The following is a 13711-nucleotide window of genomic DNA, read 5'->3' on the forward strand; positions in this document are numbered from 1 at the left end:
CTTTGGTGTGCTTATGTCTTGATATTCCTCAATAATACCTTGATATCATTTAAAAGTAAATTGACGTTTGGCCTGACATCAGTACTGGGCTATAGATTCCTCTGCAAACAAAGGCAAAATATCCATATATTCATGTTCAACTGGTGTACTTTTCGGCTCCCTCTTGCCCTCTGTTGTGAATTCCAGGTCAGCTGTGGTGTTCCCCATGTCTTCCAAGCAAATCAGTCTCTTTTCAAGTGTGTCTCTGATAGACATTTATTTTCTGCACAAACATACAATGATACCTTATCCACTTTCTTCACTGCTACTTGACTGACCTCTATTCCTTCATTCCATAGTATCATATGCTAATGAAAAAAACACCAATGCACATGTTCATGTTTGCCAATTTGGACACCCATTTCTACAACACTTTCGTAAAGAATTTGCAATGTGACTCAAAACAACTCTCCTCTGCCTCCAATTATTGGCAATATTTTGTCTCTTACCCACTCATTTCTTTTGAGTGTGCCCTTCTTCCTGTCATCAAGGATGTATTTCTTAACTGAAACCTACTGCTGTTCAGTGAAAACTCTTTCCTTCCCATTTGATCACATTAGGACATGTACTTTTTCAATGAATAAAAAGGTTCAGTTTACTAACTCATCCAAAGTCTTCCTTCACTTTTATTCATCTCCAAGTTCTAGTCTTATTTATACAACCTAGTCATGTGCCTCAAATATTCTCCATCCACAACCTTGGCAAAGATCAGTCAAATTGTGTCATAGACTAATTGAGTGTGTGTTCTATCAACACCATTGAAAGGCTGTGTAACTTTGGAAAGTTGCTTACGTTTCCCATGCATCCATGCTCTCATTTGTAAAATGAGGATTATAAAGGCAGTACGTTCTGTGGATGAACTGAGACCTTAACTGTAAAATGCTTATAAAAATGTCTGGCTCAGGAAAGTAATTAATGGACATTGACTACTAATCATGGTATTCTCTAACTTCCCTAACCAGTGCAATGATACATTTTATGAGCAAAGGTATACATTCATACTGTTTGATTAATCACCCCATTGATGAACCACTTAAAGGAGATATACTTCAAGTATTGCTGAAGACATGACGATGAATTCCTGAAGTAGTAGCTTTTTCAGGAAGCAGAATCAGAAGTAGCCTCAGGCATTTGAGGCTAGCCTGAGCTATACAGTGAATTTCAAACTGGAACACACACACACACACACACACACACACACACACACACACATTTCATTGAAGCGTTGATTGATTTTACAAGTCTTTGTGTCCACGGTTTAGACGGAAATAGATTGTTTATTTTCTTTGTAATTCTGGTTTGATAGATAACTCCTTCTGAGTCCAGAACTCATTCTCATTGTGATAGGATAATGAACAACTGGCATTTAATTATGACATTTGTGAAGGTGGTGGGTACCAATTATAAACTGAGAGATATATTTCTTCATATTCTCCTTTATATCAAAATCATAATTTTAGAAATTAGATTAGATTTTAAAAGTAGTTTAAGCGATATTCTCTCCCATCGACACTATGTCACACCACTTCTTCAGATCTATAACTATGTGACAGCTATTATATGCTCTCAAGATGTCAGGACACATTCTTGCTTGGATCTGAGAAATCTCTTTGATGATAATCTGACAAATTCCTTAAATTGCTCACATATTTGAAGAGAGATCTTATAGCGCCCCATAAAATACATACTTCTCTTATTACTAGACTCCATTTCTCACAAAGCTCTGCCCATCTTAATGCTGAGGCCATGGTCTTTGTCCAGTGAGATTTTGTGCTTTGAGAAATGCGCAAGGGTGGTGCAGACCAAGAGTGTGAGGATTGCCTATGTTTTAGTTTTAAGGATACTGTGATATTCCCAAGGTATGTCCCAACAGAAAAGTGATGTGATAATTATTAATGTAATTAATCATTATTGCTTTAGAAGCAACCTAAGTAGTTACCAGAAATAATCAATGTAATAATTTCCGACTGAACCCTGTTCGAATCACGGGCAACTTACTTAATTTTTATCTGGGTTATATTTTCTAATCCGTAAATGAGTTTGGACACAGGTAAAGTGAAATTATATATTGAAGCTCTGTGATTAGAACAGGGAAGAAATGTTCATGATAGTTTAAGGTTCAAGTGTCAAGCTTTTGGGAGCTCTTAGGCTTCTTTAGTCTCTGCTGAGTACTAAACCTAGAGACCTGGACTAGATGCTATATTTGGATTATTCTGGCTAAGCGTGCTACCACTGAGCAACAATACCTTCGAGGCTTTTTAAGAACAAATTCTTAATTGAAAGAGTGTACAATCAAGGTTTCTAGTATAGCTTCCACTTGTAGCCCTTTGCCTCTTATAATTGATTCATTAAAATGACATCACTGTTTTGTTTAACAAACTAACCTTTCATTTTCCCACTGCCAGGTCAAAAAAAAGAATATCGTCTTTAGTTACGTTTTCAGAATGACTCTATTTTTCTAGTTACGTTTTCAGAATGATTCTGTTTTTCTCTACACTTTCAAAAAATGTGTTTTCTAGGGAAACATGGATATCTGTGTTGATCATCTTCCATCATTTTCATTAACTGAGACAAATAGTTTAAAGGAGGAAAGGTCTATTTTGAGTCACACTCTCAGCCTGTGGTCTGGTGACTCTAAGTTTTCTGTCTGTGGTAGGCAAAGCAAAAAGGCGATACTGTAAACTTGCTCATAGCACCTAAGAGGCAAAAGGGAACAGGAATGGGCCAAGGTCGCCTGTATAATCCCAGTGTGCTAGCTTCTTCGGTTCAGCTTTAAGCTTCTAGAGTTTCCAACACTTTCCCTGAGTTCCAGTACCTAGGGACCAACCTTTCAGTGTAAGAGTCTCTAGAGCCTCCAAACAGAGTCCTTTTGGAAAACAACCAGTGTCTGTTAGTAAATAGCTCTAGAAAGATCTTTTCATAGCCTCGAGATGTAGTCTTGCCGGTTTACCCAACATGCTTACCAGAATGTCATCGTATTTCAAACTAAGCCTTACGTGGCCCCTGTCAGGAATGAGGTGGCTCATAGCCTCTATCACCCTAACTTCTGCCTTTAAGTTTTTAATGGATCAGTGTCCTTCTGTCTGTTTCTGTATACTTTCAACAGACCCAAAGTCTCTCCATGAGAAAAGTTTCCATGCTGACAAATAGCACAATTTTATTTTAGGATGACACACATCTGTTATGTGTTCTTTCTGTCCCCTCTCATAGGTCCATAGGACCAATCTGGGTGCTCCTATAGAACACAACTCCATCCTGAAATACTCCACCAGAGGAACAAAAAGGAAAAAAGAAGTGGAGACTTACCTTCCATACCTGTATGGAAGGATGCTCCCTGAGAAAAGAGACCCTCTCTCTGGATTATCTTTATCTTCCAAAAAAATATCAACAAGAACTGATTGGCTAGTAACTGAGTGAATATAATTTACACTGTAGAGTCACTTTCCTTAGCAGAAATATAAGAACAAAATACTTATCAAGAGTATTTTTATTTTGACTCCCAAAGAGAAAAAAAGGTAAAGCTATTGAAATGGATGAATATCCAAATATTTTGGACACCTTTGCTTAGATACAGGCTAGATCACATATCCATCTGCCACTCTGTTATAAGAAACATACCCCTAACTTATAAAATTATATGCAAGAACCCGTCTTCATTTCTGGACTCAGTCACATTCTCCTGAAAACAGTCCAAACAGTTAAGAAATTTCTAGATGTTATTGTTCCATTCAACCATCTTTCTAAGCAAAACACAAACAAAAAATACACTGTTTATTCATCCCTATAATTTCCTCACATGCTAACACTTTCAACTTTAATGTTGCTTCTTAAGGTGTCCCAATTTCTGCATAAAGCCTGTCAATTGAGTCTTCGAGAACGCCTCCTCTCATCTCTAGAGTCCTAAGTGGTAGTTATCTCAGTCACGTGACACTGTTCTTAATTGCTAAAGCCAGCAGTGTGCATTTTAATTATACCTTAATCAGTCACTGCATTTAGTTTCTGTCCAGAAAAGGTCTTGGGAATCAAGCACTACAAGATGCTTGTTGACTTTTTGGGGCTTGGCAGGCTGGCACAGAACTTCTGAGAAAGTACTATGTGGAGTTTCCAAAGAAAGCAAGCAGCCTGAGAAGATTCTTGACGGCAGTTCATGGACTGGGACCAGGCTGATGATTTTATCTCAGATTGAAGCCTCACAATCAGGACACATGGAGATGTCTGTCTGTGCATGGCACACCTATGATTACTCCCGGTGACTGCTTCAATTTGTAAAGCTTTAGCTCACGAACTGCCAAGGGAGTGGGACTCATCCCAGAGCCACTGTGGGCTGTGAGTACATTTCTCTGCCAGTAATGCTAATGACTCACTTTCCTCACTAGAACTTTCCGAAGGCTGGAATTTGGGGACTGCTGTCTGGAGAACGGCTGAGAGGAAGTTCTCCAGTGACTGTTCTGGTTTATGGTGGAGAAAGCTTCCTGTGGTAGCCAGACCAGTCAACTAAAGCAAACAGTAACATATTACAGCGATGTTTCCTCATTACTTTGCATAAACAGTTCATGAAAGATTAGTATAAGGTTTTAGCACAATCAGGCGAAAGCTATTACAAATTTCTGAAGAAAGCTATGAGTGGAAAAACTGGCGATACCATATTTTAGCAACTGTATCTGTGTGGAAACCGAGAATCTGCCCTAGTGAGTTGCTCCGGTCCAGAGAGATGGTACTAAAATTTTGTGTGGTATATGTGTATGGTGGTGGTGGTGGTGGTGGTGGTGTGTGTGTGTGTGTGTGTGTGTGTGTGCGTGCACGCGCGCATGTGTGGTATGAATTCAATCAGTCATTCTACTGATCTGACAAGATGACCGATCACTTTGGAATATGTGGACTTAGCCAAGATGAAGTACACATGACTACTCTTTTCACTTGCCTTTTTGAATTTTATTTTAAGGTCTTTATAATTACTAAATGTTCTCCTTTCTCAGAAGATATTCTGAGAGCAAAGCAAAAAATATAACTCTTGTAAAGCCATTTCCATTCTTCCAAAGGTCTGCTGGTAAATTATTCCCACTGATCTTTCCATCCTTCTAGCCTGTGCAAACACACCTAACCCATACTACATTTCAACAGATGGCGCTTCATTTCTTTAAAGGAAAGCAGCCGTGGGCTTAGACAGTTGAATTTTTAAACTTCTGTATTTACTGAAAGTGCATATGGTGCTATATGGACAAAGAAATTGTGCTGAAAGAAAAACATTTCTGCCTGCAGCACCTCATAGGCTCTGAGGAGAAGTGTGCAGACACACAATGTACTTCTCACAAAGCCAGATCTGGCTCCAATGTTCTTCCCTTCCTAAAAATTAGACATGTATAATGCAATATCAGAAAGTTTCTTTATTTGAAATTCCTCCCTTCAGCTGCAAATAGGAGGAGTGTAGAAAAGATTGTTTCCAAAGTGACTCGAGTGATTTCTAGGAGAAAACGAAACATAAATCTGAACCAAAAAGAAAAAAAAAAAGTGAAATAAAACAACCTCTGTGTGACAACATCAGCAGATGTTGGTGTAGAATTTACAAGGATGAGAAGGCTATAAAGCCTCCCTTTAGCCACTCATGGTTCATTTAAAGGCCAAGAACGCCCCCCAAATCTGCTTCTAATTTTACAGAAATCTTTCGAAATTTGGCACAGTAGTCAAAAGTTCTTGGAAGTGGGGGGGCAGGAAAAAAAAAAAAAACAACCTCATGTCCTGACTTCAGCTTCCAACTGGAAGACAGACTTGCTTCTTTTCAACGGTTTTCACAGATGCAGTGACGCATGCTGGGCAGAGAGAATCAGCTAACTTTCAAAAACATCTGGAAAAATGAAGGTTAGTGTGTGCCGTCTTGGGGACTACCCCAGAGCAGAGGCTGCCTGGGCTGGGTATTTTTAGAGTTTTCTATTTGTCAGAGAAGGTGAGGACTGGTGTGTATCTCTTTCTGGTGTGTATTGGGATTGGAAAGGGGCTCTAAATATGCTGTAGAAACATTTGTCTTAGCAGAACTGGAAAGGTTCCAGCAATTACCACCAGATCAGTGGAACACAATCAAAAGCTTTGTGGGGAAGGAGAAGTAGGATCTAGGGCTAGACAAAAACCTTACCATTTCTTAGGAGGAGCTAAGCCCATGCCTAATTTTCTTTATTCTGTGTAGACATGGCTGAAAACTGTCTTGGGAGCGGCCACCTTGGCTGCATTTGCTTTACTGGTGATATGCATTGTCTTACGTCCCTCGAGAGGTAAGCGATTTTCTGATTCACTCAGTCTGCCTGCCTAGCGTAGCCTGGAAAATGCACCAATGTGTGAATGCAAATGGATGAACATTTCCTAAGTGCCTATTTCCCAAAGTAAGCCTGTTATTTCTAAGAAGATGTATAAGTTCACAGTTATGTTGTGTGCAAGACCAGAAATACTGGAGATTTAAGGGTAGGAAGAGATTTACAGTGTTATTTCAGAAAAAAAAAAAAAAAAAAAAACCTGGGAGCTATTCTGCATCACTCCCACCAACCCCAAAAATACATGCAGAAGACAAGCTTTGATAGGCCTTTAAGACAATATTTTTAACTAGCATTGTTTTCTATTACTAGATTTGCCTGGTGGCAAGTAAAAATAATGAGTAAGAATAGAAAAGTTAAAAAAAGACTCTATGGAGGCTTTGAAATCACTAAATAGTGCTTCCAAAAATTTAAGGAAGACATTCAGAATAGAAATCTCAGGAATAACCATATAGAAAAAGTAAAATTCTTGTTCTATATGCAGTAGCAATTAACCATTAAATTAGAAAGGTTGTCATAGTTAAGCAAGCATTATTAAGACAAATCGGTTTTTTTTTTTTGTTTGTTTGCTTTGTTTTTGTTTTTTGGGGCCCTGTACAGAAAGGAATAGGCTGGCAATGATGTCCCTTGACTAAGACCTGAACGATGTTATGCACTGGTTTTGAAACTAGTTTTAATTGTAATATTACCAATTGGTAACAAATTAAAACTTTGTTATTGTGAAAATTCTTAGGAATAGCAACTTGAGCTTCTAGAGGAGAAACAGGCAACAATAACAGATCCTGTACCGTGGGATCTGGGGAACAGCAAATGTTTAAAGTTGATAAGAGCCAGGAAATATCTGTGGTTAAAAGTGAACTGACACCAAACAGGGGTTCATGGCACACCATCTGCCGAAGAACATGGGAGTCCTGAATTATCTGCTGCTTTTAAAAACTGAAGCTTGCATAAGGTCGAAGGGTTCAAAATGTTCGTGGGACTCTCACGGAATTAGAAAGTAAATAGGCTAAGCTGATGAAGGCAGTGTCCTTGTGGCTGCACTTTTAGCTTAGCTTGCATTTCCACTCCCTGCAGCACAAAATTTTTCCTGGGCTATTGAGATCTATAGCCCTATTTTTCTTTTCAAAATAAATTCAAGTACAAATTGATTTTAAGCCAGCTTATCACCTCAGTGTTTTAAAGGACATAGTTCCTTCCACACAGAGCTCCTAAGTGCTGGGCCAGGGCACTAACTTTTTTAATCCAACCTATTAAAAATTATCCTCTAACATTTACAGACACTCACCAGAGTATGAAAGGGATATTCTACGCTCTCAATAATTAACAGTTTTTGGAACAAAAGTATATGGACTTTGTTAAGAGAAACTTTTTGTGTCCACAAGTGTTGCTCTTTGAACTTTGAAGTATATTTCCACTGAGAAGTATATTATCCATTGCAAATAGCATGTAAGGATAGATATTTGTGTCTATACTTACATTTATAGATATAGACATTTGTGTAATTACACATAATCCCAATCTTTATCTTCTTTCCAAGTTTTTTATGAATAGCACACTCAAAAATATGTTATAAACTATATATAACATGAAAGTCCTGTGTTTTTTTATAACAGATTTCTATTTTCAGTGGAAAAGATAATTCTCTAAGTAATTTCCTTCTATTGTGAAATAATCAAATTAACCTCAAGATAAAATTATTGTATTCATTTATTTCTAATGCAGAAGTATAAAAAAATGCTTAGAACAACTGTTTGGTTTATAAACTCATTGTCTTTTTTTACTTAATAACATCTCAAAATGTCACCTGGACAGTATCTGTGTAAGACTAATCATTTCCTACTTCCACAGCAGGTCTGGGGTCTGGTGTGGTGTCCTTCTTTTTGATCTCCCTTTTTTTTTTTCTCACACCCCACACCTTTACCATGTCCAGCCTAGCTATCAGGCCCCAGCCTTACTCCCATTTCTCCAGGGCCTGAGCCTGAGAGAATAGAATCTGAGGTGGGAAGTCAGAGGGAAAAAGGAAGGAGTAGGAAAGGAACAGAAAAGAGAAGTACAAGTTAAGCCAGACTCTACACCTACTTCATCAGAAAAGCCACCACCACAACACATTTGCCTTTTGTGCCCTTAGTTTCCTAGCTCAACGTCACAGAAGTCAGGAAATATCCATCCAATCCATCATTTATACACTAACGTGCTAGGCCCCCCTAAGTACCTCCTATCGGATTACTGTTGATGAAGTTACAAACTTCGGTGGTCTCATTTACCTAAGACAGGCAAACACGGAATAATTCTTCACTCTGCACATGTCAAAACACGTGGCCACCACTACCACGACAGAGAAAGACTTCTGTCACTTGGCATAAGTATAAGTGAAATAAATAGAGTTGGGGTGTAAGGGGCTCTGCCTTCTAGGCTGGAAGTCCACAAAGGATCATCCTCCACCTTAGAGAAGTTTTGGCCCTCTGGAATAAGTGGAAATGTGCTGGTGAATGAGAAGGCTCTGCTTCACTCACTTACATATTAAAAACAAATGCTACCACTCTTTCTGAAACTCCCAAAATATTTAATTTTAATTTAAACTGAAGACACAGGCAACATTTCTATCCTGCAGTCCCATGGGACCCTTGGCTTCTGCCCCTTCACTCTCTTTTTCTGCCTCCACTTCTTCTCTCTCTTGAAGATTTTCTTCCTTGGCATCATCTTTATTCCAGTATGAAGATGCAACTAGGTAAAAAGTCAACAAGTTACTCCTGTTTCCCTTCATCTACACTGATGACAATCACACCAACTTTCTTGCTTCAAAAGACGCACAAAGATGATAAAAACCAGAGCCAGAATTAGAAAGCTGCAAAGGTCTTAGAATTTCAAAAAAAAAAATCTCTATTGCCTTCTTTGAGTCATGATTTACATTTTCTGAATTTTATCCTTTCCTCCTCCAGTTTTTTTTTTTGATAATACAATACCCTATGTAGTGATACACAACCACTCAAAAAATGTTAGCTATGAATTTCACATGTATTTATTTATTTTACACGTTTGTCTTTATGTGTACGTATGTGGGCATGGTTGTATGGAGGTCAGAGGACAACTTACTCTATGTGGTCCTCTCCTTCTACCACATGGGTTCCTGAGACCAAACTCAAGCTGCCAGGCTTGGTGGTAATCACCTTGACTGAGACACCTTTATCTACTATCTCAACTACGATTTTTTTAAATTTCAAACTTTATGTCATGGTGATAGATACTTTTAAAATTTGAAAAAAAAAAATTTGTCTACAGCTCTATTTTCTCTTCCATCCTAACACATGTGACAAAAGATGATTCATAGGCTTTACTGCTTTGTATATTTATTTTTTTAAAGCTTTTTCTTCTTAATTCTGATGCTGGTAACTTTTATCCTTGAGTGTTATCCCTGCTCCTGTACTCCACCTGCTTGGACCTAAACAACGAATATTTTAGAAACTTTTGTGTGTGCGGTAGTTTTAAAATGAAAAAGAAAATGTAGACGGATAAAGGGAGTTGGGGCTGTGAGTGAGAGGAAGCGAAAGCAGCCACACCATTCGGAGAATACAGATCTCCTTGGAGTGTGACTCTGGCTGTTCCCAATGAAACGGGATACTGTTGCTTGAAGGTTGAACCACCGAAACATCCTTTTACCTGCCTTTACACTCTCTTCTTCCATTGGTTATTGCTGTCAATTTGGCCTAATACATTTTATAGAAATTTGCATTGGGACCAATTTTAGTCAGATTTCATATAAAAAAATTAAGACAGGCTTTTTTTTTTTTTTTTTTTTTTTACAAATTCGTAAGTTTTTGTTACAACAGCTTCCTGCTTCTCTGGACCAAAAGTCGTCTCTTCTGCCCACCAGCCCAACAGAACTTTATTTTCTCACAGTTCTGGGGTCTAGAAGTCTAAGACGAAAGCGCCAACTTATTTTGTTTCTGCAGACTTCCTTTGGCTGTATACAGGCCGCTGTATCCTTTCTGGAACTTTCTCTTATGTATGTTTGTCCCTGGCGCGGCTTCCTTTTCTTATAATGAGATCAATCCTTCTGGATGAGAGCTCTGCAGTTATGATGTTACATAACTTTAATTGCATCCTTAAAGGACTTATTTCTAAATACAATTACATTGGGGTTGCTGTCTTCAACTTATGACCTTTTCTAACATTTTTATTAATATTTGTATTTATTTATTATTTGTGTGTGTGTGTGTGTGTGTGTGTGTGTGTGTGTGTGTGCATGCACACATGCACCTGTGCACATTCACATGCCAAGGTGTCTGTGTGGAGCTCAGAATACAACTTCCAGGTCTTGATTGTTTCTTGTTTCCTCTATGTGGATCCCATGATAGAACTCAGGTCACAAACTTGGAGGCAAGCACCTTTATTTCTGAGCCATCTCACTGGCCTTCAGTTTGTCACTTTTTAGGGGACATAATTCCATCTGTAATAAGATGACAAGAGTGATACACAACGCTTTCTTTGAGATGACCTCTGAACAGAAAGGGTAAAAGCTCACGACAAGCCCTCATTATAGACAGAAATCAGTCACAGGTCCCTGACTCAGGGATGCTTTTAGAAAGTTCATGAAACCAGAAAGTACTGTGAATCCAGAGCTATTTCAATGAATTAGCAAAGAAAATACAGCTAAATATAGAAAAAGATATTATATGAACCTGTATCACTATTCACATGTTTTACTCATTAAGAACAGCTCCTCATACCTTATACAATGTGTATCGGAAGGTTTTTTTTAATTCATAAATAATTTAAATAGAATAGAGATTAATATATTGTAAGAAGGCAAACCATTTCAACACTTATTTTTAGGCAGAAATATTTTTATTACGGTAACTGTAACAGTTATAACTCAGCAATTACTTTTTGTAAAAATAAATTTGGTGAAATTTTGAAAAGGATGTAAATATTTTTAAGATTTGTCCAGTATTAACATTTACAAGTGTAAAACAAACTCTCAATACTTCTAAAGAGTTTTAAGCTTATTTATTCACTGTTATTTTGAAGGAAATATGGGAGAAATTCTGAAAGGTTAAGGGAATGAACTAGAAAGGTCATGAGCACAAAAGAGCTTCTGAGTGGAATATAACTAAATCAAATTTGTAGATTACATTTCTCCAATTGTTCCTCCAACATAGAAAATGAATCTTAAAAAAACTCCCTTTGAGCATTGCCAAATTCTCAATTGTTATGAAATAGTAAAAAAGCTTTAGATAATTCTGTAATCCAAAAAAGTTTACCCGTCTCAAATTTACAAAGAAAATTGTGCTACACCTTTCAAAGGGACATCTAACCACAGATGCACCTTGAGAAAAAGCACAAAACAGGCTCTAAAGTTCATGTTGAGGACATGAAAAGCCAAGCCTGGTTTCTTTTATTTTAAACACAAAAGGTCTCACTGAGACTTAAGTGTGGCAGAAATCAACACAGTTGGTATAGAGTGAAATGGTCTCTTTATAGACCAGACATCAAGTACAAAATCTCCCCTTTCCTTCACACCCCTAATACTCAAAGAAAAGAGTGTGTTACTTATCTTTATATCCTCGAGAATTTATTGAAATGCTGTACCAAGCCGAGTGAGGTGGTGCACGCCTGTAATCTCAGCACTCAAGGAGGCAGAGGCAGGCAGATCTCTGTGAGTTCGGGGTCAGCCTAGTTCACGAAGCGAGTCCAGGACAGCCAAGGGTACACAGAAAAACCCTATCTCAAAAAAACAAAACAAACAAACAAAAAAAAAAACAAAACAAAACAAAAATACGCCAAAAAAGCCAACCAACGACAACCCCCCCCCCAAATGTAGCAAAATAGAGTAACTTATAACCTTTATTCACCTTTATTCCTACTCACAGTGATTTTATGCAAGCCATAGTTTTATATTTGGCAGAAAAGTCAATGTGCTGAGTACTTTTAAAAGAAGCAGATCAAAACACTCACATAGCCAAAACCAAAACCAAGCAATGCAAACATCCAGGCAAGTCAGATGAGACAAGTTCTTCCAACAATTTTAGACACTAACTCACTCACCCCAAAATAAATAGAAAACTGAGGTAATACTCTAATTCCTAAAGAGAGTAATTGAGATCTGGTGTGGGTCATCCCAGGACTCAGGCCAGAGCGTCCAGGTTCTGAGTCTGAAGTTCAGCAGAACCTACCTGTGCTGTAAGCCGTGAACTTGCCTCTAAAATGTAAAGAAAAAGAGATCAAGTTAGTGCTTTTAACAACTCCCCCAATGCTAAGCTCAGATGACTTCAACACACAGAGAGTGACTTCCCAACTCATTCTAGTGTTGTCTGATATTAAAACAAGCAAAACAAAAGAAGAAAAGAATAAAGTCATTATGCTTTATGACTATAAATCTTAAAATTCTCAACAAATTATGATAGTAAAACAAATTCAGTGATATTTTAAAAGATTGTGCATCAGAACCATGGGATTTCTCCCAAGAATATAAGGTTGTTTTTAGATATGTTAGATGAATGCAATAAGCCTTCTTAAATGGAAAAAAAAAAGAGCAAAAACCAACATTATCATTTAAACAGTGCAGAGAAATGAGTTGAGAAAATCTTGACAATTTTCACAATAAGATTATGCGTGAGAACAAAGTATTTGGTTGCACATACCTGCAATTGAAGCACTGGGAACACAGAGGCAGAAGGATAGCTGAAGGTTTGAGGCTAGCCTGGTCTACTTAACCAGTTCCATGCCAGCCATGTAGGAGACCCACTCTTAAAACGCAGAACAAGAAAACAACAACAGAATCAACAGGTAAGGATAAATTTAGGAAGTGGACTTTTTAGATTGGTTCTCATAATATAGTGTCGAGAGGCCAGCAATAGCCCTCTGCATGTGGGAGAGGTGGAGAATTTGACAGCTGCTGAGTCAACAAGGCTAGATGCTTCAGGACACTGACCGGATTCCTGTAGAACTGCTGGTGTTCAAACCAGCAGTTGGAAGGCTGAAAAGGTTGGGTTCAGAAACAGCTAAGGATGGTGATGACAGTGGCAACTATATAACAGATGAGGTCATTAGCAAGTGGACAGGCAAAAGGGAATGCTACTGTTCCCTCAGGCTTCCTTATGCATGGGCCACCCTAGAAGCTGATGGTGGCTATTCCAGGAGAAGATTTTCCCTCCTCAGTTAATCCTTCTGATAAAAAGACCATCACAGACATGCCCAGAAGCATTCTCTTTGTTTATTCCAGATCCAATCAAATTCTACAGCCACATGTGTGTGTGTGTGTGTGTGTGTGTGGTGTATGCAGTAAACATTACAGAAAGAAGCAACAAATAAATAAAAAATTATTCCAAGTACAGTGATTAGAAAACAATGTTTTTACATGGCAAAAAAAATCT

The 13711-nt window shown here is 38.0% G+C and overlaps 1 protein-coding gene across 1 annotated transcript in view; it reads left to right on the top strand.

The window, feature by feature from the left end:
* The first annotated feature begins 4891 nt into the window (after positions 1 to 4891).
* The window catches only part of Fap (fibroblast activation protein alpha), a 73774-nt gene continuing 64954 nt past the window's right edge, over positions 4892 to 13711 (top strand). The window contains exons 1-2 of the mRNA XM_055599711.1: positions 4892 to 4933; positions 6218 to 6302. Coding sequence (XP_055455686.1) covers positions 4892 to 4933; positions 6218 to 6302 — 127 coding nt within the window. The remainder of the gene's footprint in view (positions 4934 to 6217; positions 6303 to 13711) is intronic.

Source organism: Psammomys obesus, unplaced genomic scaffold (assembly GCF_907164565.1).
Source record: "Psammomys obesus unplaced genomic scaffold, mPsaObe1.curated_primary_1811, whole genome shotgun sequence".
In the NCBI taxonomy this organism is placed as follows: Eukaryota; Metazoa; Chordata; class Mammalia; order Rodentia; family Muridae; genus Psammomys; species Psammomys obesus.